Below are 27,274 nucleotides of genomic sequence, written 5' to 3'. Positions count from 1 at the left end.
TAGTAAACACAATAACTTTTGCACAAATCAATCAAAATACGCTTATTGCAATTTTCCTACCAAAAAAATTGGCCTAAAATTTTAAAAAATTTTGATTTTTACATTTTTTTTGTGAATTTCATATAAAAAAATATGAAAAATATTGTTATTTTTTCAAAATTTATGCTCTTTTTATGTTTATAGCACAAAGAGTAAAAATCGCACAGGTGATCAAATACCACCAAAAGAAAGCTCTGTTTGTGGGGAAAAAAAGGACGTCAATTTCATTTGGGTACAGCGTCGCACGACCGCGCAATTGTCCGTTAAAGTCACGCAGTGCCGAATCGCAAAAAAGGGCCTTGGTCTTTAAGCAGGAAAATCCTCCGGGGCTTAAGTGGTTAATCATATTCTAGAAGTCATTGGTTATGGTTATCTTACTATTCTGAAATAATATTCTTTGATTATAATTCTCATATTACCTGTGTGATACATTTTGTTGCATTTTATTCTAAACTTTGTGTTTATCACCAATTATATTTTTGACATTTTATTTTGCACTGAAGTATTTAATAAATGTATATATTTTTGCACAGAATTGTATTCTCCCTATCTTCAGTTTGGCGTCACCTAAAACGATCTCGTATTTATGTTGATTTATTGAAATAAGTTGAGAATCTCCTTACTTTGTTTATTTGCATAAATAGATATTGTTTATATCAGAGCAGTATAAACAATCTGACATTTCTCACATTGGCCCATATCCAGTCTCCACGTCTCCAATCCTACTTTCGTTGCCATAGGAAAAGATGGGTCGGGGAATGAGATCTGGAGGCACTCGATATTCTTCCAGAGCTGGCCAGTCTTCTGTCTCTGAGTCGCTGGTCTCCGATCTGTTTTGGTACTCGTAGTCTGTGACTCTGTAGTAATAAAAGTAAAATGTGATATTAGTAATGGCCCCCCAATTATTTCCAGACAACAGTCTATACAAGGCTTTCTCAACCAGGGTTTCTTCATATGGAAGACCCCCGCGCAGTGAGCAGTGGCAGATTGATCTTCCACCCGCCCATTAAACAATTTTAAGGGTTCCTCTAGAGCAGGGGTCCTCAAACTACGGCCCGCGGCCCGCCAGGGTCCTAAACCCGGCCCGCCGGCCGGGATCGGCATAGGGCTGACTGCCTGTCACTCACTGAAGCTCTAATAGGCTTCAGAAAAGGGTGGACCCGAGGCGCAGAGCACTGCGCCCTAGCCCACCCATTTGTGTGACAATAGCGAATGAAAATTCGTTATTGTCACACGGATCCTCTTCCTGGCCAATCAGGAAGCGGGTCTCGGGCCGAAAGGCGTACCCATACCATTGGCCGAGGAGGAGGCGGGAGGACTTGTGGAGACGCAGGGGACTAAGGAGAAGCCGCCGCTGCAGGTAAGTGCACTGGTCTCTCTGCACTGAAGGGGAGACAGCACTCTGTGGTCACTCTGCATTGAAAGGGGGCACACTGTGGTAACTCTGCATTGAAAGGGGGCACACTGTGGTCACTCTGCATTGAAAGGGGGCACGCTGTGGTCACTCTGCATTGAAAGGGGGCACACTGTGGTCACTCTGCATTGAAAGGGGGCACACTGTGGTCACTCTGCATTGAAAGGGGGCGCGCTGTGGTCACTCTGCATTGAAAGGGGGCACACTGTGGTCACTCTGCATTGAAAGGGGGCACACTGTGGTCACTCTGCATTGAAAGGGGGCGCGCTGTGGTAACTCTGCATTGAAAGGGGGCGCGCTGTGGTCACTCTGCATTGAAAGGGGGCACACTGTGGTCACTCTGCATTGAAAGGGGGCACACTGTGGTCACTCTGCATTGAAAGGGGGCGCGCTGTGGTCACTCTGCATTGAAAGGGGGCACACTGTGGTAACTCTGCATTGAAAGGGGGCACACTGTGGTCACTCTGCATTGAAAGCGGGCACACTGTGGTCACTCTGCATTGAAAGGGGGCACGCTGTGGTCACTCTGCATTGAAAGAGGGCACGCTGTGGTCACTCTGAATTGAAAGGGGGCACGCTGTGGTCACTCTGCATTGAAAGGGGGCACGCTGTGGTCACTCTGCATTGAAGGGGGCACGGCACGCTGTGGTCACTCTGCATTGAAAGGCGGCACGCTATGGTCACTCTGCATTGAAAGGGGGCACGCTGTGGTCACTCTGCATTGAAAGGGGGCACGCTGTGGTCATATATATATATATATATATATATATATATATATATATATATATATATATAAAACAATAAATATTGTATTGTTTTTCCTGTCTTTTTGTGCACTACAAATAAAATATGCGCATTGGAATTTGTTCCTATTTTTTTTCAAACTATAGTCAGGCCCCCAACAGTGTCTGAGGGACCGTGAACTGGCCCCCTGTTTAAAAAGTTTGAGGACCCCTTCTCTAGAGTAAAAAAGATTGAAAAAGGCTATTATATACTATAGGACTCGTTTTTGTTTGTTAAAGACTGCTCTATTAGATATACATACTATGTACCAGGCTTTTGTAACCAGGGTTCCTCCAGAGGTTGTTAGAAGACCCCCGAGCAGTGAGCAGTGGCAGATTGATCTTCCACCCACCCATCAAAATTATTTTAAGTGTTCCTCCGGGGTAAAAAGTTTAAAAAGGGTATTATATAGGATGTGACAACATCTTTTTCCAAAACTGCTCTATAAAGATATTTCTCAACCAGGGTTCCTCCAGAGGTTTTTAGGAGATCCCCAAAGTAATGAGCAGTGGCACATTGATCCCCCCCCCCCAATAAATTATTTTAGGGGTTCTCCGGGGGTTAAAAGATTGAGAAAGGCTACTATATACTATATGATGACATTTTTCCAAGATTGCTCTATAAGATATACTTACTCAGACTCTGAGCTAGACTCCTGTTCACTGAAGCCTGAGCTCTCCTCATCACTGTCTTGCTGCCTGGCCTCAAAGTATTTCTGGACAATTTCTGTCTCCATTCCCCGTCTTTTAATGACGTGCTTCAGGCGCTTCTTCAGGGCCCCCTTCATCTTCCTCTTCTCGACCCTCTTTCTCTTCAGGTTCTTCATCGCCTCGATCCAGAGTTCAAGCTGCTCATCATCACTGAGGAGCAAAAAATATAGAGAAAATTTAAGTATAAAAAACAAAGACTTCCAGTCGTGCTTTAATAATGTCAGATGTGCTAAGAAATAAAAAGAGAAAACTTACCATTCCTCCTCGAAGTCCACATTGTAGGCCAACGGACCCATACAGATGATGCAGGTCTTATGTAGGATGTCAAAGCAATCCTTGCAGTACAGACCTTTGCAGCCATTGGTCACACATTGCACAAAGTGCTCCCTGGTGGCCGGCGTGGTCATTTTGGCACACGCCATGCAGTGCAGTTCCGTTGTTCCGAAAAATTTAGTCAGGAAGCTAAATCCGGGAATCCTATAGAAAAAAAAAATGTTAGTCTCATTCGCTAACTGGCGCGGCAATATATTAACCGCTTGCCGACCGCCGCACGACTATTTACGGCGGCAGTCAGCCCCGTACAGGCAAAACGACGTAGGGCTACGTCGCTCGCCTACGAGCCTCTAGGGGGCGAGCGCTCTCCCGCCCCCGCTCGTTCCCTGACATGCCCGTGCGAGTGACCGGCGGCTCTGATGTCCGCCGGTCACCCGCGATCTCCCGGTGGAAAGGGAGAAAGGCAGGCGGCTGATGTAAACAAAGCCGTCTGTCATTCTCCCTGGTGTAACTGCAGAGATCATACGATCCTGCTATATAGGATCGTATGTCTCTGTGGTTACATCACTAGCCATGCCCCTTTACAGTTAGAAGCACGCCCCTAGGGACACACTTAACCCCTTGATCACTAATAAAGTTAACCCCTTCCCTGCCAGTGTCATTTTTACAGTAACAGTGCATATGTATAGCACTGATTACTGTAGTAATGTCACTGGTACCCCCAAAAGTGTCAAAAATGTTAGTCAGGGGTCCGATCTGTCCGCTGCAATGTCGCAGTCCTGCAAAAACAATCGCAGATCGCCGCCATTATTCGTTAAATAAAAAACAATAAAAATGACATAAATCTTTCCCTTAGTAAACGCAATAACTTTTGCGCAAACCAATCAAAATACACTTATTGGGTTTTTTCTTACCAAAAATATGTAGCAGAAAACAAATTGGCCTAAAATGTTAAAAAATTTCGATTTTTACATTTTTTTGGGGGAATTTCATATAAAAAAATGTAAAAAATATTGTTATTTTTTCAAAATTGTCGCTCTTTTTTTGTTTATAGCGCAAAAAGTAAGTGATCAAATACCACCAAAAGAAAGCTCTGTTTGTGGGAAAAAAAGGACGTCAAATTCATTTGGGTACAGCGTCGCACGACCGTGCAATTGTCCGTTAAAGTCAAGCCGTGCCGAATCGCAAAATAGGCCCTGGTCTTTGAGCAGGAAAATCATCCGGGGCTTAAGTGGTTAAAGTTACAAAGCAGTACAGGAAATGAAACTTACTGTGCTGCAAGGATCATCAGGACGTCTGCGTGGCCCTCGTCTTCTATGTTCCGCCGTACGCTCCTCTTCAAGGATGTTTCCAGATTCATCCTTTTGGTCAGCAGGTTGTTAAACAGAAAGCATAGCCGTTCCTAAAAGAATAAAAATCTTAGTTAATAAAAGTGAACTCAAGACAACACTAAATATAAAGCCTGAAGCTTTAGTAAAGTTCCTCACTTGGAGACTTTACAGGTAACATCACTTCCTGTAGCAGGGTGACAACGCCAAGCTGCTGTTGTCATCCTGCTACAAGCTTACATTAAAAAAAAAAACGTATTCCTAGGAACACAATAAATAGCAGGACTGCTTTGTAGTCCTATTCTGCCATGGACACTACTGGAGTGATAGACAGAACATGACGATGTCCTGTAGAATAAAATGACAATTGGCGACAGATTGGTAAACTTACCTGCTCCCGTTGTGGAAAGTAACATGCGCAAATAGTCCGTTTCAGCCTGTGGATGTAGATTCCCATATATGAGGTGAAAAAGGTGAAAATGAACAAACCACCTGTAAGTAGAGAATAGAAGAGGGTTAGCCATACTTATGTACTGCTTATGTTTTCTGAAGATAACTTTGGTGATGGGTTTATATTAGAGGAAGAACAATTTATCCCCCCCCCTTCCCCGGAGCAGCCAGGGCTCTTCAAGTGGTTGCTACGGGGTTCCTTGATCTGTGGCTTAATTGACCCCCTCTTTCACGGTTCCTGCGTAGTTCAGAGGCCATCATCACATGGCACAATCAGGACACCGGTGCTCTTTTTAGCTAGAGGGCATTTGGACCACTACTGTAAAGGCATTCTTCCTACTGGCCATTGATGTAAAGGACATTTTCCCATTGACTTCCAATAAATTTGTTTTATTAAGGGGTCCCCTAAGACCTAATAAACTATTTCAAGGGTTCCTCAAAGGTAGAAAAGCTTCTCTAGATTATACAACCCGAGTGTAGCATTTAAGTACTTAAGCCCCGGAAGATTTTACCCCCTTCCTGACCAGGGCCTATTTTGCGATTCGGCACTGTGTGACTTTAACGGACAATTGCGCGGTCGTGCGGCGCTGTACCCAAACGAATTTTACGTCCTTTTTTTCCCACAAACAGAGCTTTCTTTTGGTGGTATTTGATCACCTGTGTGATTTTTTGATCATGTGCTATAAACAAAAAAAGAGTGAAAATTTTGCAAAAATACCAATATTTTTCACATTTTTTTATATGAAATTCCCCCCCCCAAAAAAATGTAAAAATCAAAATTTTTTAATATTTTCAGCCAATTTGTTTTATGCTACCTATGTTTGGTAAAAAAAAAAAATCACAAAAAGCGTATTTTGATTGGTTTGCGCAAAAGTTATCGCGTTTACTAACAAAGGGAAAGATCTTTGTCATTTTTGTTGTTTTTTTTTTTTAACGCTTAATGGCGGCGATCTGCGTTTTTTTTTGTGGTACTGCGACATTGCGGCGGACAGATCGGACCCTTGACTGGCATTTTTGACACTTTTGGGGTTACCAGTGACATTACTGCAGTAATCAGTGCATTAAATATGCACTGTTACTGTAAAATTACACTGGCAGTGAAGGGGTTAACTTTTTTTGAGAGGGAGGGGCTATGTGTGTCCCTAGGGGCGTGATTCTAACTGTGATTGGCTGTTGCTTGAGATGTATGAACAGTGATCAACGGTTCTACATAGTAGAACCGTATGATCATCATTCATACACCGGGGAGAATGACACAGGGCTTGTTTACATTAGCCGCCTGCCTTTCTCCCTCTCCACCGACGATTGCGAGTGACCGGCGGACGAGACGATCGGGTCCGCCGGTCACACGCGCGGGGGGGTCCGTGACCACTCGGGAGCGCGCCTCCGGGGGTGCGCGCTCGCTCCCTAGAACCTCACAGGCTAGCGACGTAGTACTACGTCACTCTGCCTGTGAGGGGCTGACTGCCGCAGTAAATAGTCGTGCGGCGGTCGGCAAGTGGTTAAAGGTGTCTCCTCCAGAATACATTTCTCTAGGACCTTGTAGGAAAACAGTAACTTACCAATTATGATATACTCATAGTAGTCCGGCTCCGAAGGTACAGGGATAGATTGCTTGGATATCACAGTGATATTCTTTTGCCCGACGGCATCCAGCGCATCCGCCAGCTGGGCAAGGATGTTGGTTATGAAGCCGCTTCCGGTAATATTGAGGCGAAGAACATACGGTGCTGGTGAAGAAAGAAGAAATAGGAGTCAATATTGTCATATTAGCATTTACTATTATTATGTGTTCAGTTCAGGATGAACATCTCTTCTTGTACAGTAGATGTGGTGGATACTTACCTTTCACAACGATGTCCCCATTCAGGACAGAAGATATCGCTGCCAAGACCCAGAACACAGCGTAGTCGGTAAGGATCATTGGGACGACGATTAGCAGGCTCCGGAATATGTTCGCCATTTCAAATGTCAATCCTTTTCTCTCCTTTCTGGTCAATCTGAGGGCCACTGCAAATTAGAACAGAAAAATAAAAATGATGAGTGACGTTACATCATGATTAACTTCTTGTATCCACATCTCATTTTTTTCCCATTTTGAATGAAGTAGGGAAGGGTGTTATTCTCCGTCAGATTATTTTTGCCATCTCTGTCCTATTTAAGAGATTTTTCTTCACATCCTGTCTTCTAGACACAACAGGAAGTGAGAGGAAATCTCTCCAAAGTGGCACATTGCCATGGGACACATCTGAGTGCCCCCATTTGTCGATTTCCCCTCTATTATTGTTCTCATGACAACTTTTAGATCTTCTCTGAATTTTAAGTCTGCTCTTACTTTCAGTCCAGGTGACAATGTTCAGTAGGACAAGTAGAGAGGGTAAAATACCAAGGGAAACAGAAAGCAAAACTAACGTGGCACGGGATCCAACCCTGAATCTGGGTTGAAACTTGTCTCTTGGAGAAAGAAGGCTAATTCATCCGACCCATCAAACTTTCCTTCATTGGTTGGTTAGTTGGTTGGTATGGGGAAAACACACCATATCCCCTGATAACCAACCCTGAAACGTCATTTAGAGATGGGTAGGGTGTATGGGTCTTAGAAAAAAAAAAAAAAGGAAAAAATAATAAGACTATGTATGCTTACTTGGTCGGATCAGCCCGTAAGATTCCTTGTCGGAGAGCGGCAAAAGGTTTGTCAGGCCTTGTTTGATCCTCCTAGCATCTATACGAATGAACTCCCGTGTGATATAGACGTTGTCAAAGTTGTCATCAGTGGTATAATTTTGAAGATAATTGAGAGCCCTGAAGAAAAGAAAAAGAAAGGTAAGGGTTACAGATGGTATACACAGGACATGGTCTATCTGTAGCTCTAAGGCTGCATTCACATTGGAGCATGACACTTTGAGGGTTTTTTTTAGTAATTTTTCAGGTGTTTGGCCATTTTCGAGCCAGTTAAGCTTTTCCATGCATATCTATGTATTTTATTTATCCGTTACTAAATATTAATTATTTTTATTTAATTATTGTAGTTGAGCAGAAAAACGCTCAAACTGTGCTTAACCCTCCTAGCGGTAACCCCGAGCGTGATTCGGGGTGGATTTTCTGTGCTAGGATCGGTATCCCCGAGTCACGCTCGGGGTGGATAGGCAGAGCGCGCAGCGGTGTCTCTTACCTTCTCCTGGCGATCCAGCGATGATCTCCCATTGCTGAGATCGCCAGCCGTCTGAGATCCCCGCCGCTCGTCCGTCCTCCGTCGGTGTGATGACTTCCTAGTTCCGTTCCCTGCAGCAGCAATGCTGCATGGGAGCGGAACTAGGGAGGGAAATTCAAACATTGAACGTTGCACAAAACACAAACACACACATAACATTTATATTATATATATATATGTATGTATATGTATATGTATATATATATATATATATATATATATATATATATATATATGTATATATGTATATATATATATATATATATATATATATATATATATATATATATATATACACACACATATACACGTATGTATATATATATATATAGATACATGTGTGTATATATATATATATATATATATATATATATATATATATATATACTGTGTATATATATATATATATATATACACATATATATATATATATATATATATATATATATATATATATATATATATATATATATATACACCTGTATATATATATATATATATATAATATAATGCATGAATTATGATCTAATCAATAATATAATTTTATTATATAATATATATATATATATATATATATATTATATATTATATAATAAAATTATATTATTGATTAGATTATAATTCATGCGTTTGGGTTTCAAATTTATCACATCTGGGATGTCTACTAGAATCTTGTTTTGGTCAGGTTTAAGTCAGTAATTACTAAGAATTTTAGGCCTATAATACATAACGCCAAATTTCCATGAAAAAAATTGTACCGCTTTTGGTACAGAATTCCTGACATAATCATACTGCCAGGGAGGTTTAACCGTTCCAAAACGTGGCAATCAAGCGTTTTACATGCACTTTTATGTATTTTATTAATGAATTATTACTATTTATTTTTATAGGATTATTACATTTTAGCAGAAAAGCCTACAAACCCACCATCAAAATGTGATAAAACACTCAAAAATGTGTGAATCAAGAGTTTCCATGCATTTCTTTGGAACATAAATTTGTTCTCCTCCAGCACTTTGGAGCTCTACATGGGGCCTAAAGCTGTTGAGGAGCTAAAAGTCCCAGCTGGTAGCTTGTAGGCCCTCAAAAGTTGAAGCGGTAGGACAAAGATTGCCCATTACTAAAAATAAAAAAGGAAAATAAAAGGTACTTACATAATGTAGGTGAAGATGGCAATAATGAAGATGGAGTAGGAGAACACGTGAAACATCTCCCGGTAAGGATGGAGATCCTGTTTCACTTCTTCAATGATGTCACTAGCAATGGTGAATATGCTCTTGCTAGAGTTGACCTTTCCTCCAAGATCGTAGTTGATGGTCATATTGTAGTCAAACTTATTCTTCAGATCTTGTAACACAGCCAGGACAGCTGCAAGAAGAAAAAAAGAGGTTAGAGATTTATTGCTGATTCTTTCACGGGTTTGCCAAAATTTTGAAGGCTAAGTCCACCTTTTTACAAACAAGAGAGAAGAACCACCACACTCCTTTACAGGAGTGGATGATTTGGGTGTGGAGGCATCCATTTGTAGTGTGTTACATCCTAAATAAGGGTGTAACATGGTCCAAAGATGGAGTTAGCCTTTCATTTTGAGCAATTTTGTTATACTTACGAGCTTTAACGTTGTTCTGTATATATTCTCCTACGTAGGACGGTATGACACAGATGACAGTGGCAACTGTAAAAGAAAAACAGAAAGCATAAAGATTAGCATTAAGTCGTAATAAGGTCAATGTAACTCTTCATGAACACCTAGTTATGAGGGCATATCAACCAACCAAGGCAAGTTTGATGGGTCGGATGAAATAGCCTTGTTTCGCCAAGACTTCAGTTATTAGGGGATACGGTGTGTTTTCTCCATATCAACCAACCAACCAACTAAGGAAAGTTTAACGGGTCAGATACATGAGCCTTGTTTCTCCAAGACTTCAGTTATCAGGGGACACGGTGTGTTTTCCCCATACCAACCAACCAACCAATGAAGGAAAGTTTAATGGGTCAGATACATGAGCCTTGTTTCTCCAAGACTTTAGTTATCAGGGGATACGGTGTGTTTTCACCATACCAACCAACTAAGGAAAGTTTAACAGGTCAGATACATGAGCCTTGTTTCTCCAAGACTTCAGTTATCAGGGGATATGGTGTGTTTTCCCCATACCTACCAACCAACCAACCAACTAAGGAAAGTTTAACAGGTCAGATACATGAGCCTTGTTTCTCCGAGACTTCAGTTATCAGGGGATACGATATGTTTTCCCCATGCCAACCAACCAACCAACTAAGTAAAGTTTAACGGGTCAGTCAGATATATGAGCCTTGTTTCTCCAAGACTTCAGTTATCAGGGGATATGGTGTGTTTTCCCCATACCAACCAACCAACAAAGGAAAGTTTAACAGGTCAGATACATGAGCCTTGTTTCTCCAAGACTTCAGTTATCAGGGGATATGGTGTGTTTTCCCCATACCAACCAACCAACCAAGGAAGGTTTAACAGGTCGGATACATGAGCCTTGGTTCTCCAAGACTTCAGTTATCAGGGGATATGGTGTGTTTTCCCCATACCAACCAACCAACCAAGGAAGGTTTAACAGGTCAGATACGTGAGCCTTGTTTCTCCAAGACTTCAGTTATCAGGGGATATGGTGTGTTTTCCCCATACCTACCAACCAACCAACCAACTAAGGAAAGTTTAACGGGTGAGATACATGAGCCTTGTTTCTCCGAGACTTCAGTTATCAGGGGATACGGTGTGTTTTCCCCATACCAACCAACCGACTAAGGAAAGTTTAATGGTCAGATACATGAGCCTTGTTTCTCCAAGACTTCAGTTATCAGGGGATACGGTGTGTTTTCACCATACCAACCAATCAACCAACTAAGGAAAGTTTAACGGGTCAGATACATGAGCCTTGTTTCTCCAAGACTTCAGTTATCAGGGGACACGGTGTGTTTTCCCCATACCAACCAACCAACCAATGAAGGAAAGTTTAACGGGTCAGATACATGAGCCTTGTTTCTCCAAAACTTCAGTTATCAGGGGATACGGTGTGTTTTCTCCATACCAACCAACCAACCAATGAAGGAAAGTTTGATGGGTCGGATGAATTAGCCTTCTTTCTCCAAGAGACAAGTTTCAAGTGGTATTTCTTGGAAGATCTCATGAGCCCTAAAATTTGCCTGTTCCAGAAGGAATACATATCCCTTTTCATCCATTGCTACATTCGATTTTTAATCAAAAGCAAAATGGCAGTCCTGAAAAGGAACTTGGCCTTTGCACTGACAGCCGAGTCCTAATTTTTTTGATAATAAAAACCTACTTACCTTTTGTCACTTCGCATAGCCAAGTGAACCCATCTATGGTGTTGCAAAGAACGTCGAGTCCCATGTTTTGGCAGTTTTTCTTGCCATCTTCGAATGACTTGATACACTTCTTATGTGGGTTCAGAAGCTCTTCGTTGCAGATGTCCCCGATGCTGTGAATGAAGGCCCATACGTGACTGAGCGTCTTGCCTACAAGAAAGAAATCAGACCTGGATGTCATCTACAGGAACGGACAGTAAAAGTAAAAAAAAAAAAAGACCCCCTTCAAGCCCCGTCCACCTCTGGTCTTGTAATTGAGGTGATCGAACCCTTTAAGGAAAGGGTAAAAACTATAATTCTATATTTTTAAACCATTGAATGTGACATTCACCAAACTTTCACTGCATCTGTTTTAAATGAAAGTGAATGGTATGTGAATGTGACATTAAATGCTTTATAAATATGCACCCCCCAGACGTCATTCTTACAGATAATAGACAAATCTAGCGATGAATGTCGATTTTTTACTCTACCTGAGGAGCCGCATCTACCCACCAACCCCCGAAGCTGAAAATGGTACTTACCAATCACTTTCATCTTTTCCCTGACTCGTTGGAAAAAATTCTTGGCTTTTCCAGCGACATTTTTAACTTTGCCCGCCATTTCTTGCAGGAATGTCAAAGCATCTGCGGGAGAGAAGAAAAAAATATGTTAGAGGTTTAAAAGGCTCCATTGTAAAAGTCCAATTCACAAAGCTTCACCACCGAGATAAGATCTTTATATTGGCCGACGCCTACCTTTCATTTTTATATAAAAATGGGAATCTATTGGGTAATAGATTGGATATCTATTTATTCCTCCCATATCTATCTATCTATCTATCTATCTATCTATCTATCTATCTATCTATCTATCTATCTATCTATCTATCTATCTATCTATCTGTCTCTATATCCATTATAATCTGTTGGCGCTATATAAATCCTGTATAATAATATTATCTATCTATCTATCTATCTATCTATCTATCTATCTATCTATCTATCTATCTATCTATCTATCTATCTATCTATCTATCTATCTATCTATCCATCTACAGTCAGGTCCATAAATATTGGGACATCGACACAATTCTAATCTTTTTGGCTCTATACACCACCACAATGGATTTGAAATGAAACAAACAAGATGTACTTTAACTGCAGACTTTCAGCTTTAATTTGAGGGTATTTACATCCAAATCAGGTGAACGGTGTAGGAATTACAACAGTTTGTATATGTGCCTCCCACTTTTTAAGGGACCAAAAGTAATGGGACAATTGGCTGCTCAGCTGTTCCATGGCCAGGTGTGTGTTATTCCCTCATTATCCCATTTCCAAGGAGCAGATAAAAGGTCCAGAGTTAATTTCAAGTGTGCTATTTGCATTTGGAATCTGTTGCTGTCAACTCTCAATATGAGATCCAAAGAGCTGTCACTATCAGTGAAGCAATCCATCATTAGGCTGAAAAAAAAACAAAACAAACCCTTTAGAGAGATAGCAAAAACATGAGGTGTAGCCAAATCAACTGTTTGGAACATCCTTAAAAAGAAAGAACGCACCGGTGAGCTCAGCAACACCAAAAGACCCGGAAGACCATGGAAAACAACTGTGGTGGATGACCGAAGAATTCTTTCCCTGGTGAAGAAAACACCCTTCACAAGAGTTGGCCAGATCAAGAACACACTCCAGGAGGTAGGTGTATGTGTGTCACCTTCACAACAGTTGGCCAGATCAAGAACACTCTCCAGGAGGTAGGTGTATGTGTGTCAGATCAAGATCACTCTCCAGGAGGTAGGTGTATGTGTGTCAAAGTCAACAATTAAGAGAAGACTTCACCAGAGTGAATACAGAGGGTTCACCACAAGATGTAAACCATTGGTAAGCCTCAAAAACAGGAAGGCCAGATTATAGTTTGCCAAACATCTAAAAAAGCCTTCACAGTTCTGGAACAACATCCTATGGACAGATGAGACCAAGATCAACCAGAGTGATGGGAAGAGAAGAGCATGGAGAAGGAAAGGAACTGCTCATGATCCAAAGCATACCACCTCATCAGTGAAGCATAGTGGTGGTAGTGTCATGGCGTGGGCATGTATGGCTGCCAATGGAACTGGTTCTCTTGTATTTATTGATGACGTGACTGCTGACTGAGGAATTCTGAAGTGTTTCAGGCAATATTATCTGCTCATATTCAGCCAAATGCTTCAGAACTCATTGGACGGCGCTTCACAGTGCAGATGGACAATGGCCCGAAGCATACTGCGAAAGCAACCAAAGTCTTTTAAGGGAAAGAAGTGGAATGTTATGCAATGGCCAAGTCAATCACCTGACCTGAATCCGATTGAGCATGCATTTCACTTGCTGAAGACAAAACTGAAGGTAAAATGCCCCAAGAACAAGCAGGAACTGAAGACAGTTGCAGTAGAGGCCTGGCAGAGCATCACCAGGGATGAAACCCAGCGTCTGGTGATGTCTATGCGTTCCAGACTTCAGGCTGTAATTGACTGCAAAGGATTTGCAACCAAGTATTAAAAAGTGAAATTTGGTTTATGATTGTTAATCTGTCCCATTACTTTTGGTCCCTTAAAAAGTGGGAGGCACATATACAAACTGTTGTAATTCCTACACCGTTCACCTGATTTGGATGTAAATTCCCTCAAATTAAAGCTAAAAGTCTGCAGTTAAAGCACATCTTGTTTGTTTCATTTCAAATCTATTGTGGTGGTGTATAGAGCCAAAAAGATTAGAATTGTGTCCATGTCCCAATATTTATGGACCTGACTCTATCTATCTATCTATCTATCTATCTATCTATCTATCTATCTATCTATCTATCTATCTATCTATCTATCTATCTATCTATCTATCTATCTATCTATCTATCTATCTATCTATCTATCTATCTATCCCTCCCATATCTATACGCACCTACCATTACATATAGTCAATACAAATGTGATAAACATAAAAAAAAAAACAGGACCTAGTAATGTTTTTTTTTTTTTTTTTTTTTAAATCTCATTGGACTCATCTGAATATAATGGTCAGATTTTTTTTTTTTTTTAAATCAGGATCCTGGTGCTTTACCTTTGTGAGTTAAGCCTTACGTGTGTCTAAAATGGTTATAATTTTGGAAATAACAACAATGGCCTTGTGAAAAAAAAAAGTTTCTAAGGGCCCATTCACATTGTTGCATTGCATGACACATTTGCGTTATAATGCGCATCATGTTTTTATTGAGCTGTGTTAAAATTTAACCCAACACTCAATACATTTTTTTTTTTAAATGTTTTTGTTATAAAAAAAAAATGACAAAAATAAACAATATAATATTTACAAAAAAAATTTAACCCAATGCACAATGCATTTTTTTTAATGTTTTTAATGTTTTTTTAAAAAAATGACAAAAATAAACAATATAATGTTTACAAAAAAATAAAAAAAAAATAAATAAAAAAATTTGCACCGCAAAGCAAAAAAAAGTTTCTAAGGGCCCATTCACATTGTTGCATTGCATGACACATTTGTGTCATAATGCGCATCATGTTTTTATTGTGCTGTGTTAAAATTTAACCCAACGCACAATCCATTTTTTAAAAAAATTGTTTTTATTGTTTAAAAAAAAAAAATTACAAAAATAAACAATATAATATTTACAAAAAAAATGTAACCCAACACACAATGCATTTTTTAAAAAAAATGTTTTTATTGTTTTTAAAAAAAAAATAAAATTACAAAAATAAACAATATAATATTTACAAAAAAAAATAATAATAAAAAACAAATTGGGAGTGTAGCACACCGCAAAGCAAAAAAAAAAAAAAAAGGGTTAATAGGCACATGTGAACGAGTCCCAATCAAGTGCTACAATGCCCATCTTATTGTGCATTGGGGGGTGTTGCGGCATTAGTCTGACTATTTATAATAAATTGGCTGAACACCCAAAAAAAAGTAGGCCTTGCTGACTTGGTTTGCAGTTGAGGTGCATGGATGGTGGTGCGTTGCAGTGCAGATTGGTTGTGGAGGTGCCATTTAATTTGAAAGGCAGTGCACCAATGCAATCCACCAATCAATGTTCTGTTATGAAGGGGCCCCTAAGGGCCACACTATTTCTATTCCCTAAATAAAAAAAACGGTAGTGTTACTTACTCATTAGCGGTTCCTTGACGCGGTTCAGGATCTCTATGCTCTGATTCCTGACCACTTCCACACCACAGGCCATGGCAAATCCGCTTCGCTCGAAGTTCTCCACGATGTTGGATCCTGGTCCATTCATGGTCATGGAAATGATGATGATCAGGATGATGCCCCTTGTGTATCCTGAAAAGAGAGAGGATTTTTTTTTTTTTTATTAAAATAATCTGTTATCTCCAATAACCAATTAATATATAACAAGACATTTTTTGGAACAAGAACTGGAGCTGGATTGCATGGAACTTCTGTACCATGCGACTGGGTCTGCGTTTGCGACCTGCATTGGTGGTGTCAGTAACCACTTCTGGACCGGGCCTATTTCTGACACTTGTTGTTTACAACTTAAAATCAGTATTTTTTGCTAGAAAATTACTTAGAACTCCCAAATATTATATATTTTTGTAGCAGAGACCCTAGAGAATAAAATGGAGATCGTTGCAATACTTTATGTTGCACCGTATTTGCGCAGCGGTCTTACAAACGCAATTTTTTTTGCAAAAAACACTTAAAAGCAATACCATTTTTTAAAAAAGCTGAGTAAATTGATACTCAACCCTAGAGAATAAAATGGAGATCGTTGCAATACTTTGTCGCACCATATTTGCGCAATTTTTTGGGAAAAAATACACCTTTTTTTTGACTAAAAAAATAAGAAAACAGTAAAGTTAGCCCATTTTTTTTCTATAATTTGAAGGATATTACATCGAGTAAATTGATACCTAACATGCCACGCTTTAAAATACGCACACTCGTGGAATGGCGACAACTTTGTTACTTAAAAATCACTTAAAACATTTCTACAGGTTACCGGTTTAGAGATACAGAGGGAGTCTAATGCTAGAATTATTGCTCTCACTCTAACGATCGCGGCGATACCTCACATGTGTTGTTTTTTCTTTTTTTCTTATTTATTTTACTTTATTTAATAGTAAATTAATACATACATATGTTATTATTACTATATATTTATTTATTTTTATTTTTACACTGTCCCTTTAAAAAAAATGTCACTTCTGCGCGTGAGCTCTGAGGGACGGGGCGCTTTAAATTTTTATTTTTTTCTTATTTATTTTACTTTATTTAATAGTAAATTAATAAATATATTATTATTACTATATACTTATTTATTTTTACACTGTACCTTTAAAAAAAAAATGTCACTTCTGAGCATGAGCTCAGAGGGACGGGGCGCATTAAATTTTTATTTTTTCTTATTTATTTTACTTTATTTAATAGTAAATTAATACATAAATATATTATTATTACTATATATTTACTTATTTATTTTTATTTTTACACTGTACCTTTAAAAAAAATTTCACTTCTGCGCGTGAGCTCCGAGGGATGGGGCGCTTTCAATTTTTTAATTTCTTATTTAGTTTACTTTATTTATTAGTAAATTAATGAATAAAATATTTTATTATTACTACATAATTAATTATTTATTTTTTATTTTTACAGTCTCTTTTAAAAAAAAAATAATTCACTTCTGCGCGTGAGCCTGGAGGGACGGGGCGCTTTAAATTTTTCTTATTTATTTTACATTTTATTGTTTATTTTTACTCTGTCCTTTTTTTTTTTTTCCCGATCACTTTTATTACCATTAAAACGAATTTAAACATCCCTTGTAATAGAAAAAAGGAGGATAGGTCCTCTTTAGTGTGGAATCTGGGGTCAAAAAGACCTCAGATCTCACATTTACACTTAAAAGCAAAAAAAAAAAAAAATTTGACTTTTTTTATAAAAAAAAGTCACATTTTTAAATAAAAAATAAAAATAATTTCACTTTTTTTAATAAAAAAAAGTCACTTTTTTAATTAAAAAAATGTCACTTTTTTATTTTTAAAAAATGTCACTTTTTTATTTTTAAAAAATGTCACTTTTTTATTAAGTGACTTTTTTTAATTAAAAAAGTGACTTTTTTAAATAAAAAAAAGTGACATTTTTAAATAAAAAATAAAAAAAATTCACTTTTTTGATTAAAAAAAAGTCACTTTTTTGATTAAAAAAAAGTCACTTTTTTTAATAAAAAAAGTCACTTTTTTAATTAAAAAAAAGTCACTTTTTTATTTTTAAAAAATGTCACTTTTTTATTTAAAAAAAATGTCACTTTTTTATTAAGTGACTTTTTTAATTAAAAAAGTGATTTTTTTAAAATAAAAAAGTGACATTTTTTTAATTTAAAAATGTCACTTTTTTATTTAAAAAAAAGTTACTTTTTTAATAAAAAAAATATCATTTTTTTTATTTAAAAAAAAAGTAAATTTTTTATTTAAAAAAAAAGTCACTTTTTTAATAACAAAAATGTAATTTGTATTTTAAAAAAATGTCACTTTTTTCATTAAAAATGTCACTTTTTTAATTTAAAAAAATATCACTTTTTTATTTAAAAAAGTCACTTTTTTAATAAAAAAATAAAAAAATTGAATTTTTATTTTAAAAAAAAGTCACTTTTTTAATAAAAAACTGTAATTTTTTATTAAAAAAGTCACGTTTTTAATAAAAAAATGTCACTTTTTTATTAAAAAAAAGTCACTTTTTTTATTAAAAAAGTCACTTTTTTAAATAAAAAAAAAAATGTAATTTTTTAATTTAAATCAAAATGTCACTTTTTTTTATTGAAAAAAAACAAACAAACCATAGAGTCGAGAATGCATCAAAATGCATGTAAATGCACCAGGATGCACATTGTCCTCATGAAAATAAAGTGTTTTCAAGTGTCAAAATAAAAAAAAAAAAAAAAAAAACTGCTTGAAAACGCACCGGTGAACGGACAATGAAACCCAAAACCTATTGAAGACTTAAAAAAAAAACTCACCAGAAAAAAGATGGGGTAACATGAGGAATGCGGTGACCCGGATGCGGACGGAGAAGGCCATCCCGATGCAGAGGAAGAAGCCCATGGAGACGGTGGAAATGATGCAGAAGGAGATGTTGTAGCTCTTGTAGAAGACCACCAGGTAGCCATAGATGGCGATGAGGATCATGCCAAACAGGAACCCAAAGAAGCTGGCTTTGAATTTGGCCCACCGGCTCCTCGCCTTCGGCCCTACGGATCTCCGGTCGTCGTCGTCGTAATGGTCAAAGCCGGTGACCTGAGTGGGGTCCTTCAGATCGGAGGCTCTGGGGAACCAATCCGGGCAGCAGTCCCGGTCACAACACTTGCAGCATTTGGAACACTTGCCTAAGCAAGCGCAGCACAGAGGGCACGGGTTGACGTAGGAGCAGAACGCACTACAACACCCGCCCACCCAATCACCGGGGCTCTGGTAGTTGGCGCTCATTTTTTTTTTTTTTTGGTAAATTACCAAAAAAACACTTCCAGGTGATAGAAGAAACAAAAGTACTTCTAGTTATCACCAAATACAATCAGATATTTCCACTGAGATTTCCCAAAATCTGAGAATTCCAAAGAATGGCGAGAGAGTCCGCTGCAACTCCTATATATCACCTGATCACTAGTGGGAGGAGCCAGACGCTGCAGAGAGAGAGAGAGAGAGAGGTTACCATAGCAACAGTGGGTCCGCCTGGGTTACCGCTAACAACAACAGCACATTTAACCCCTTTCTGACCAGGGCTGGCTCCCACAGGCAAAACCCCGTACGTGATGTACGACGCTTGCTCTGGGGAGTCTAGGAGGCGCGCTCCCGCCCCCCCCTCGTTCCCTGACATCCCCGCGCGAGTGACCGGTGGCTCCGATGTCCGCCGGCCACTCGCGATCTCCCGTTGCAGATGGAGAAAGGCAGGCGGCTGATGTACACAAAGCCGCCTGTCATTCTCCCTGGTGTAACTGCAGAGATCATACGATCCTGCTACGTAGGATCCTATGACTCTGTGGTTACATCACAAGCCACGCCTCTTTACAGTTAGAATCACGCCCCTAGGGACACACTTAACCCCTTGATCACTAATAAAGTTAACCCCTTCCCTGCCAGTGTCATTTTTGACATTATTTATAGCACTGATTACTGTAGTAATGTCACTGGTACCCCCAAAAGTGTCCAAAATGTCAGTTAGGGGTCCGATCTGTCCGCCGCAATGTCACAGTCCTGCTAAAAATCGAAGACTGCCGCCATTACTAGTAAAAAAAACCAATAAAAATGACAAAAATCTTTCCCGTAGTTTGTAGACGCGATAACTTTTGCGCAAACCAATCAAAATACGCTTATTGCGATTTTTTTTTACCAAAAATTTATATACAAATTGGCCTAAAATGTTAATTTTTTATTTATTTATTTATTTTAAGAATGTCATATAAAAGAATGTGAAAAATATTGTTTTTTTTTTTTTTTTTTTTTTTTTCAAGACTGTCGCTGTTTTTTTGTTTATAGCACAAAAAATAAAAATCGCACAGGTGATCAAATACCACCAAAAAAAAAAGCTCTGTTTGTGGGAAAAAAAGGACGTAAAATTTATTTGGGTACAGCGTCGCACAACCGCGCAATTGTCCGTTAATGTCACGCAGTGCCGAATCGCAAAATATGGTCATTAAGGGGGAAAATCCTTCTGGGACTAAAGTGGTAAATAAACGATGTATATATATATATACAACAATGTCACACCAAAAGAATCACCCTGGCCACCGTTTTATTTCCCCAGGTCCTCTGCTTTCAGATAATATATAATTATAAATATAAATAAATATATACATTCTTTATTATATATATATTAGTGCCAACAGATTGTACAGCATTTATATAAAATATATATTTAATAAAGAATGTATATATTTATTTATATTTATAATTATATATTATCTGAAAGCAGAGGACCTGGGGAAATAAAACGGTGGCCAGGGTGATTCTTTTGGTTGTGTGACATTGGTGTATATATCTACTGTATATGTGTATGAATATATATATATATTATTATACAGTATTTATATAGCACCAAGAATTTGAGCACTGCTTATATACATTTAATCATATAATAACAATTGTATGTATTTAATATATTCATAATGATCTATTTTCTTTAAAAAAAAAAAAAAAAAATGACATCTGCTGTTACATTTTCCATTATGGGGGACATTTAAAAAAAATAACAATCAAAAAAATGATACACAGGGGTCCAGAACTTTACCCTCTTCAGCCCCTAAGGTACCTGTTGGGTGGCCCCCGAGACCTGTTAGTTCCTCCGCCCGCTGCTTTAGTGTGCGCCACTGGTTGCTAGGCAGGCGCTCCGCGACTACTAACAGCCGGGGACGTCCTGAGCATGAAAGCGAGGCAGAGGAGGAGCCAGCATGTTGAGCCCAGGACGATCCTCCGGCTCCACCCACCTCCTCAGAGCAGGAGCGAGCAGAGGCAAACTTCCTATCTTTCTCTCTCCCCCTCTCCCTCCCTATCTTCTCCCTCTCTTCTCCCTCTCTTCTCCCTATCTCTCCCTATCTCTCTCTCCCCTCCCTCCCTCTCTCTCTCTCTCCTTCTCCCTCTCTCTCTCACTCTCTCCTTCTCCCTCCCTCTCTCTCTCTCCTTCTCCCTCCCTCTCTCCCTCCCTCTCTCTCCCTCCCTCTCTCTCTCTCTCCTTCTCCCTCCCTCTCTCTCTCTCTCCCTCTCCCTCCCAATCTCTCTCTCTCTCCTCCCTCCCTCTCTCTCTCTCTCTCTCTCCCTCTCTCCCTCCCAATCTCTCTCTCTCTCCCTCTCTCTCTCTCCCACTCTCTCCCTCCCTCCTCACCCACCCCCTCTCACACTCCCCCCCCCTCTCTCTCTCCTCCCTCCCTCTCACACTCTCTCCTCTCTCTCTCAACCCTCTCCCTCCATATCTCTCTCTCTCTCCCTTCACCCCCCCCACTCACTCTCTTCCCACACTCACTCTCACACTCACACCCACTCTCCAACCCTCTCACCCACACATCTCACCCCACCCCCACCCCCCACCCCCCAACACCCCCCCCCCACACCCCTCACACACACACAACTCACACACCAACAACACCCACACACACCCCACCCCCACACACACACACACACCACACACACCACACCCACCACACAACACCCAACACTCCACACTCACCCACACACTCCCCACTCACACCCCTCTCACTCACTCACACACTCTCCAACACCCACCCACACACACACCCACCCACACACCCACCCACTCACACTCTCCTCCCTCTCACTCCCTCTCTCTCCTCTCCCTCACACTCCCTCTCACTCCCACCTCTCTCCCTCCCCCCTCTCTCCTCCCCCCTCTCTCTCTCCCTTCCTCACTCCTCTCTCCTTCTCCCTCCCTCTCTCTCTCTCACCCACACTCCCACCCTATCTCTCTCTCCAACTCCCTCCCCCTCTCTCTCTTTCCCTCTCTCTCTCTCTCCCCTCTCTCCCCCCACCTCTTCTCCCTCCCTCTCTCCCTCTCTTCTCCCTCCCTCTCCCCCCCCCCCTCACTCTCCCCCTTCCTCTCTCTCTCCCTCTCTCTCTCTCTCTCTCTCTCCTTCTCCCTACTCTCCCCCCCTCCCCCTCTCTCTCTCTCTCTCTCTCCCTCTCTCTCCCCCTCTCCCTCCCTATCTTCTCCCTCTCTTCTCCCTATCTCTCCCTCTCTCTCCCCCACTCTCTCCCTCCCTCCCTCTCTCTCTCCTTCTCCCACCCTCTCTCTCTCCCTCCCTATCTCTCTCTCTCTCTCTCCTTCTCCCTCCCTCTCTCTCTTTCCCTCTCTCTCCCTCTCTCTCTCTCTCTCCCACTCTCTTCTCCCTCCCTCTCTCCCTCCCCCTCTCTCTCCCCCCCTTCCTCTCTCTCTCTCTCTCTCTCTCTCTCTCCTTCTCCCTCCCTCTCTCTCTCTCTCTCTCCCTCTCTCCCTCCCTATCTCTCTCTCTCTCTCCTTCTCCCTCCCCTCTCTCTCTTTCCCTCTCTCTCTCTCCCTCTCTCTCCCCCACTCTCTTCTCCCTCCCTCTCTCCCTCTATTTCTCCCTCCCTCTCTCCCTCCCCCTCTCTCTCTCCCCCCCTTTCTCTCTCTCTCCCTCTCTCTCTCTCTCCTTCTCCCTATCTCTCCCCCTCCCCTCTCTCTCTCTCTCCCTCTCTCCCTCTCTCTTTCCCCCTCTCTCTCCCCCTCTCTTCTCTCTCCCTCTCTCTCCCTCGCTCTCCCTTTTCCTTTCTCTCTCCCTCGCTCTTTCTCTTTCTCTCTCTCTCTCCCTATCTCTCCCTCTCTCTCCCCCTCTCCCTCCCTATCTTCTCCCTCTCTCTCCCCCCCTCTCTCTCTCTCCTCTCTCTCTCTCTCTCTCTCTCTCTCCCTTTCTCTATCCCTTTCTCCCTCCCTCTCTCACTCCCCTCTCTCCCACTCTCTCTCCCCCCTCTCTCTCTCCCCTCCCTCCCCCTCTCCCCCTCTCTCTCTCCCCTCCCTCTCCCCCTCCCTCTCTCTCCCTCTCTCCCCCTCCCTCTCTCTCCCTCTCTCCCCCTCTCTCTCTCCCTCCCCCTCTCCCTCCCTCTCTCTCCCCTCTCCCTCTCCGCCCTCTCTCTCTCCCCCTCTCTCTCCCCCTCCCTCCCTCCCTCTTCCCCTCTCTCTCCACCTCCCTCTCTCCCCTCTCACTCTCTCTCACTCTCTCTCCCCCTCCCGCTCTCTCCCTCCTTCTCTCTCCCCCTCCCTCTCTCTCCCTCACTCCTCCTCCCACGTCATCCCTCAGTCCTCCTTCCACGGTGTCCCCAGGGGTCCAACGGGCGGTCCGTTCTCATCCGATTCCCCCATAGAGGACAGCGGGGACCTGACAGCTCTGTCTCTGCACACAGCGCAGAGACAGAGCTGCCATCCACCTGCTCAGCGGGTGATCGGAGGATCGATCCCCCCGCTGAGAAAAACTGACTCCCACGTGTAATGAAAGGGGCCTTACACTTCATTATCACATTTTTGTCCACGTGTACTCTTTGATTGGTATCCATATATCTCCCTATTCATTTTCACCCTCATTGTCTCACCCCTTTTTTCCAATTATGCACTCACCAGTGCACCGTGGTCCAGGTTCTTTTTGGTCTCTGGGTACCAAACTAGCAGTCATTTATACTATAATATGTCCTTGTGACAAAGTGTACATATATACTCCTACTCTACTACAATACTGCTTTTCATTTTCAGAATCTTTGATACTGCTAATCATACCACCCTACCTTCCACATTTGAGATCCACATGGCCTTTTCCAACATGCTTGTGCTATTAAGTTGGATGGGGAGGTATATGGCGCTGTCAGAAATCTAGAGGTATATAAATCCGATAAATTATAATTGCACTATCCCAGATAAATAAATGTGTGTAAAAAATTGTAAACACTTAGTATATATCAATAAACATCAATCAAACGTAAAGCATCAAATAAATATAGATGTATCAAAAATCGTTAAAATATAAGTGAATCCCTTGCAGCAATATAAAGTGACTAAGTGCTTACAGCAGATAATAAAAATATTTGGTGAACCAAATAGAAAGTGCAAATAACAGTCAGGGTATAAAGAAAAAGTGCTCTAGTAAACGGAGACAAAAGTGCATAAGCTCCAAACAGATTGGAGCAAGCCCGAAAAAGGGGGCGAGTGCAAGTGAATCCCAGTAATCTAGTAAAGAAAATAAGATCTAAAGTGATGCCATTCCAAAAATCGCATAATACAAAAATGAATATGAAGTGCTGGGGGTGGAATATAGTATTCTAGGAATTGGTAAAGTATAAATAGTCCCAATTGCACACTAGGTGCTCCTATGCAGGGTTAAATCAGTGCAGCTTCTCTTCAAAGGTGACTTCCAGTGTTTCTTCAAGTGTGGTCGGTGTGATGGGCTATTGGTGCTCCCCTCACTCCCAGGACCACACTTACCAGGAGAGGGGACCCCTACAGGGGTAACAAGCCTATATTCCAGATCAAGCGTGACTCCTATGTCCCTCAGTGGTCCTCCCTGGGTTCCTTATGGAAGTATCCTCAGTAGGGTTCCTATCACCATAGGTGACTGTGGACAATCAATGGGGGTCTTATGGCGTGATGACTCCCAGTGTCCAGATGTACTCCGGGTACACATAAGAGGAAAGAAGGCTCGTATAGTGTAGTATTATTTAAATGCGTTGAATTTTATTTAAAGAAAAGTACTCACATTTATTGCAGTAAAAACAGGCATGAAAATCGTCATAGACTGTGCAGTAAGCAAAGCTGTGGCTCTTCCGGAACGCTATGCGTTCCACGTAACCGGAAGTGCGTTCCAAGCTAAGGCGGCAGTGATGCAGTGATGCTCTACGCGTTTCGTCTGTCCAACGTCATCTTCGTTCTCATGCTTGTGCTATTGTTTGCACTCCCTCAGTTCCCGTTATGGACGTACTGATACAGCCTTCTGCCCTAAGCACCATTTGAAATATCTTGAGCTGGCCTTGCAAGGTCATTTTGAGAAGGGGAGTACTTACACCTGGGGGGGATTTCGCCTTCCTTTTCCCCCTCTTTATTATTTTTTTTTTTCAAAAGATTTTATTTTTTTTTCCATTATATACTAAATTCTGCTGACTATCCAATTATATTACTATGTATCATTTTTATACTCTTCATAGATATGTTTGATTGCTCCTTCCCCTGAAGAAGTGGGTCGTATCCCACGATACGCGTTGGGCTATTTAGGATGCAAACTTTATACTCATACTTACTGGCCTGTACTACATTGCTTTCTATTGCATTTTATTCATCTACAATACCTGCATGTAACCAGCTTTTGCAGAACCTGCATGTAACCAGCTTTTGTTATTATGTTTGATGTCCATGTGATACAATTTTGCCCATTTGATGTATCTGTTAATAGGTATACTTTTGTGGATACCAGTGAATTGGTTTTATATTACTCTTATTGTTGTTAACCACTTTACCCCCGCCCACCGTGCATATACTGCGGCACTCTGCCGCTGCTGGGCAAAGCGAAGTATCCGTACTTAGCTCGCTCAGCCTCCTGTAGGGGGCGAGCTGCGGCACTCTCTCGCCCCTGCTCGTTCCCTGAGGAGCTAGAGCGAGTGACCTGCGGCTCCGATGGCCGCCGGTCACTCACGATCTCCCGCAGCAGAGGGAGAAAGGCAGACGGCTGATGTAAACACAGCCGTCTGTCATTCTCCCTTAGATCATCACAGAGGCTATGCGATCCTGCTATATAGGATCGTATGTCTCTGTGATGATCTAACAAGCCACGCCCCCTGACAGTTAGAATCACGCCCCTAGGGTCGCACTTAACCCCTTGACCACCAATAAAGTTAACCCCTTCCCTGCCAGTGTCATTTTTACAGTAACAGTGCATAGTTATAGCACTGATTACTGTAGCAATGTCACTGGTACCCCCAAAAGTGTCAAAAATGTCAGTTAGGGGTCCGATCTGTCCGCCGCAATGTCGCAGTCCCGCAAAAAAAAATCACAGATCGCCGCCAATGCTAGTTAAAAAAAAAAAAAACAATAAAAATGACATAAATCTTTCCTGTAGTTAGTAAACGCAATGACTTTGGGCAAACCAATCAAAATACGCTTATTGCGATTTTTTTAACCAAAAATATGTAGCAGAAAACAAATTGAACTAAAATGTTAAAAAATTTTGATTTTTACATTTTTTTTTGTGAATTTCATATAAAAAAATGTGAAAAATATTGTTATTTTTTCAAAATTGTCGCTCTTTTTTTTCAAAAAATAAAAATCGCACAGGTGATCAAATACCACCAAAAGAAAGCTCTGTTTGTGGGAAAAGAAGGACGTCAATTTCGTTTGGGTACAACGTCGCACGACCGCGCAATTGTCCATTAAAATCATGCAGTGCCGAATCGCAAAATAGGGCCTGGTCTTTGAGCAGCCAAATCCTCCGGGGGCTAAAGTGGTTAAGGTCACCCATGCTCCGCCCCTTTTCGACAATATCATGAAGGTGACGTCAGTCACTACGCGAGCCGCGACTCGTGAGTATTTATTTTATAAAGGGGAAATGGCAGAATTTATTATTTTCAAAGCGTTTGTTAACCTAAAAAAAAAATAATTGATCCTTTTCCCTTAAAGCATGGTATACAGCACAGTGCTTGTGCTGTGTAATATGGCCCCTTCTATGGCCTAAAAAAACTGGCTGATCCTGTCTGGCTATTTCCTCCCTTCTGTAAACTGACCGCAGTATATCATGGCTGCTGAGCCCTGACACTGTGGTCAGTCAACATGCCTCCATCACCTGCAGCCCTCCTGTTCTCTCTCCCCTCTCCCTCCCTGCCTGTCTGCTCCTGCGTCAGTGCCAACCCCCCTCCCCTACTGCTGCTGTAGTTTCATTTAAAGTTTAATATCTTGTCTACAGTCTTTTTAATAATCCTGTGTGCCCCTGTGTCTGTTTTATAAAAATAAGCTGTTCTTTACCAGTTTTCAGCGCACCGATCGCCGCTCACGTGACCCGCCGCCTCCGTCCTCCTCTCAGCATCTCCTCCTCCCTGCCTTCTGTCCTCCCGACTCACGTCAGCAGGGACTCCTCAGCCTCGCCCGCTGCAGACAGCTGTCAGACGTGGAGAGGAGAGAGCCAGTGATCACGTGAGCGGCAATTCGCGCTCTGAAAAATTGGTATAGAACGGCTTATTTTTTTA

At 41.1% G+C, this 27,274-nt stretch overlaps 1 protein-coding gene and 1 long non-coding RNA gene across 2 annotated transcripts in view; one reads left to right on the top strand and one right to left on the bottom strand.

The window, feature by feature from the left end:
- LOC309569458 overlaps positions 1-27,274 on the top strand; it is a 54,801-nt gene that overhangs the window by 4,913 nt on the left and 22,614 nt on the right. The gene's annotated exons all lie outside the window — the stretch shown is intronic.
- Positions 725-18,727, bottom strand: LOC309569800 (DC-STAMP domain-containing protein 2-like; the record flags this gene model as incomplete). The annotated part of the gene is made up of 14 exons (XM_082275804.1): positions 725-896; positions 2,872-3,096; positions 3,202-3,423; positions 4,491-4,621; positions 4,939-5,039; positions 6,560-6,727; positions 6,843-7,007; positions 7,642-7,799; positions 9,363-9,576; positions 9,818-9,883; positions 11,527-11,715; positions 12,090-12,191; positions 15,696-15,866; positions 18,559-18,727. The coding sequence occupies 14 exons, from the start codon at positions 18,725-18,727 to the stop codon at positions 725-727; spliced, it is 2,253 nt and encodes a 750-aa protein (XP_082131930.1).

The sequence above is a fragment of the Pelophylax lessonae genome (genome assembly GCF_965119305.1).
Source record: "Pelophylax lessonae genome assembly, chromosome: 13".
Classification (NCBI taxonomy): domain Eukaryota; kingdom Metazoa; phylum Chordata; class Amphibia; order Anura; family Ranidae; genus Pelophylax; species Pelophylax lessonae.
The sequence above is the reverse complement of the archived record's forward strand: the minus strand, read 5'-3'. Positions and strand labels throughout refer to the sequence as shown.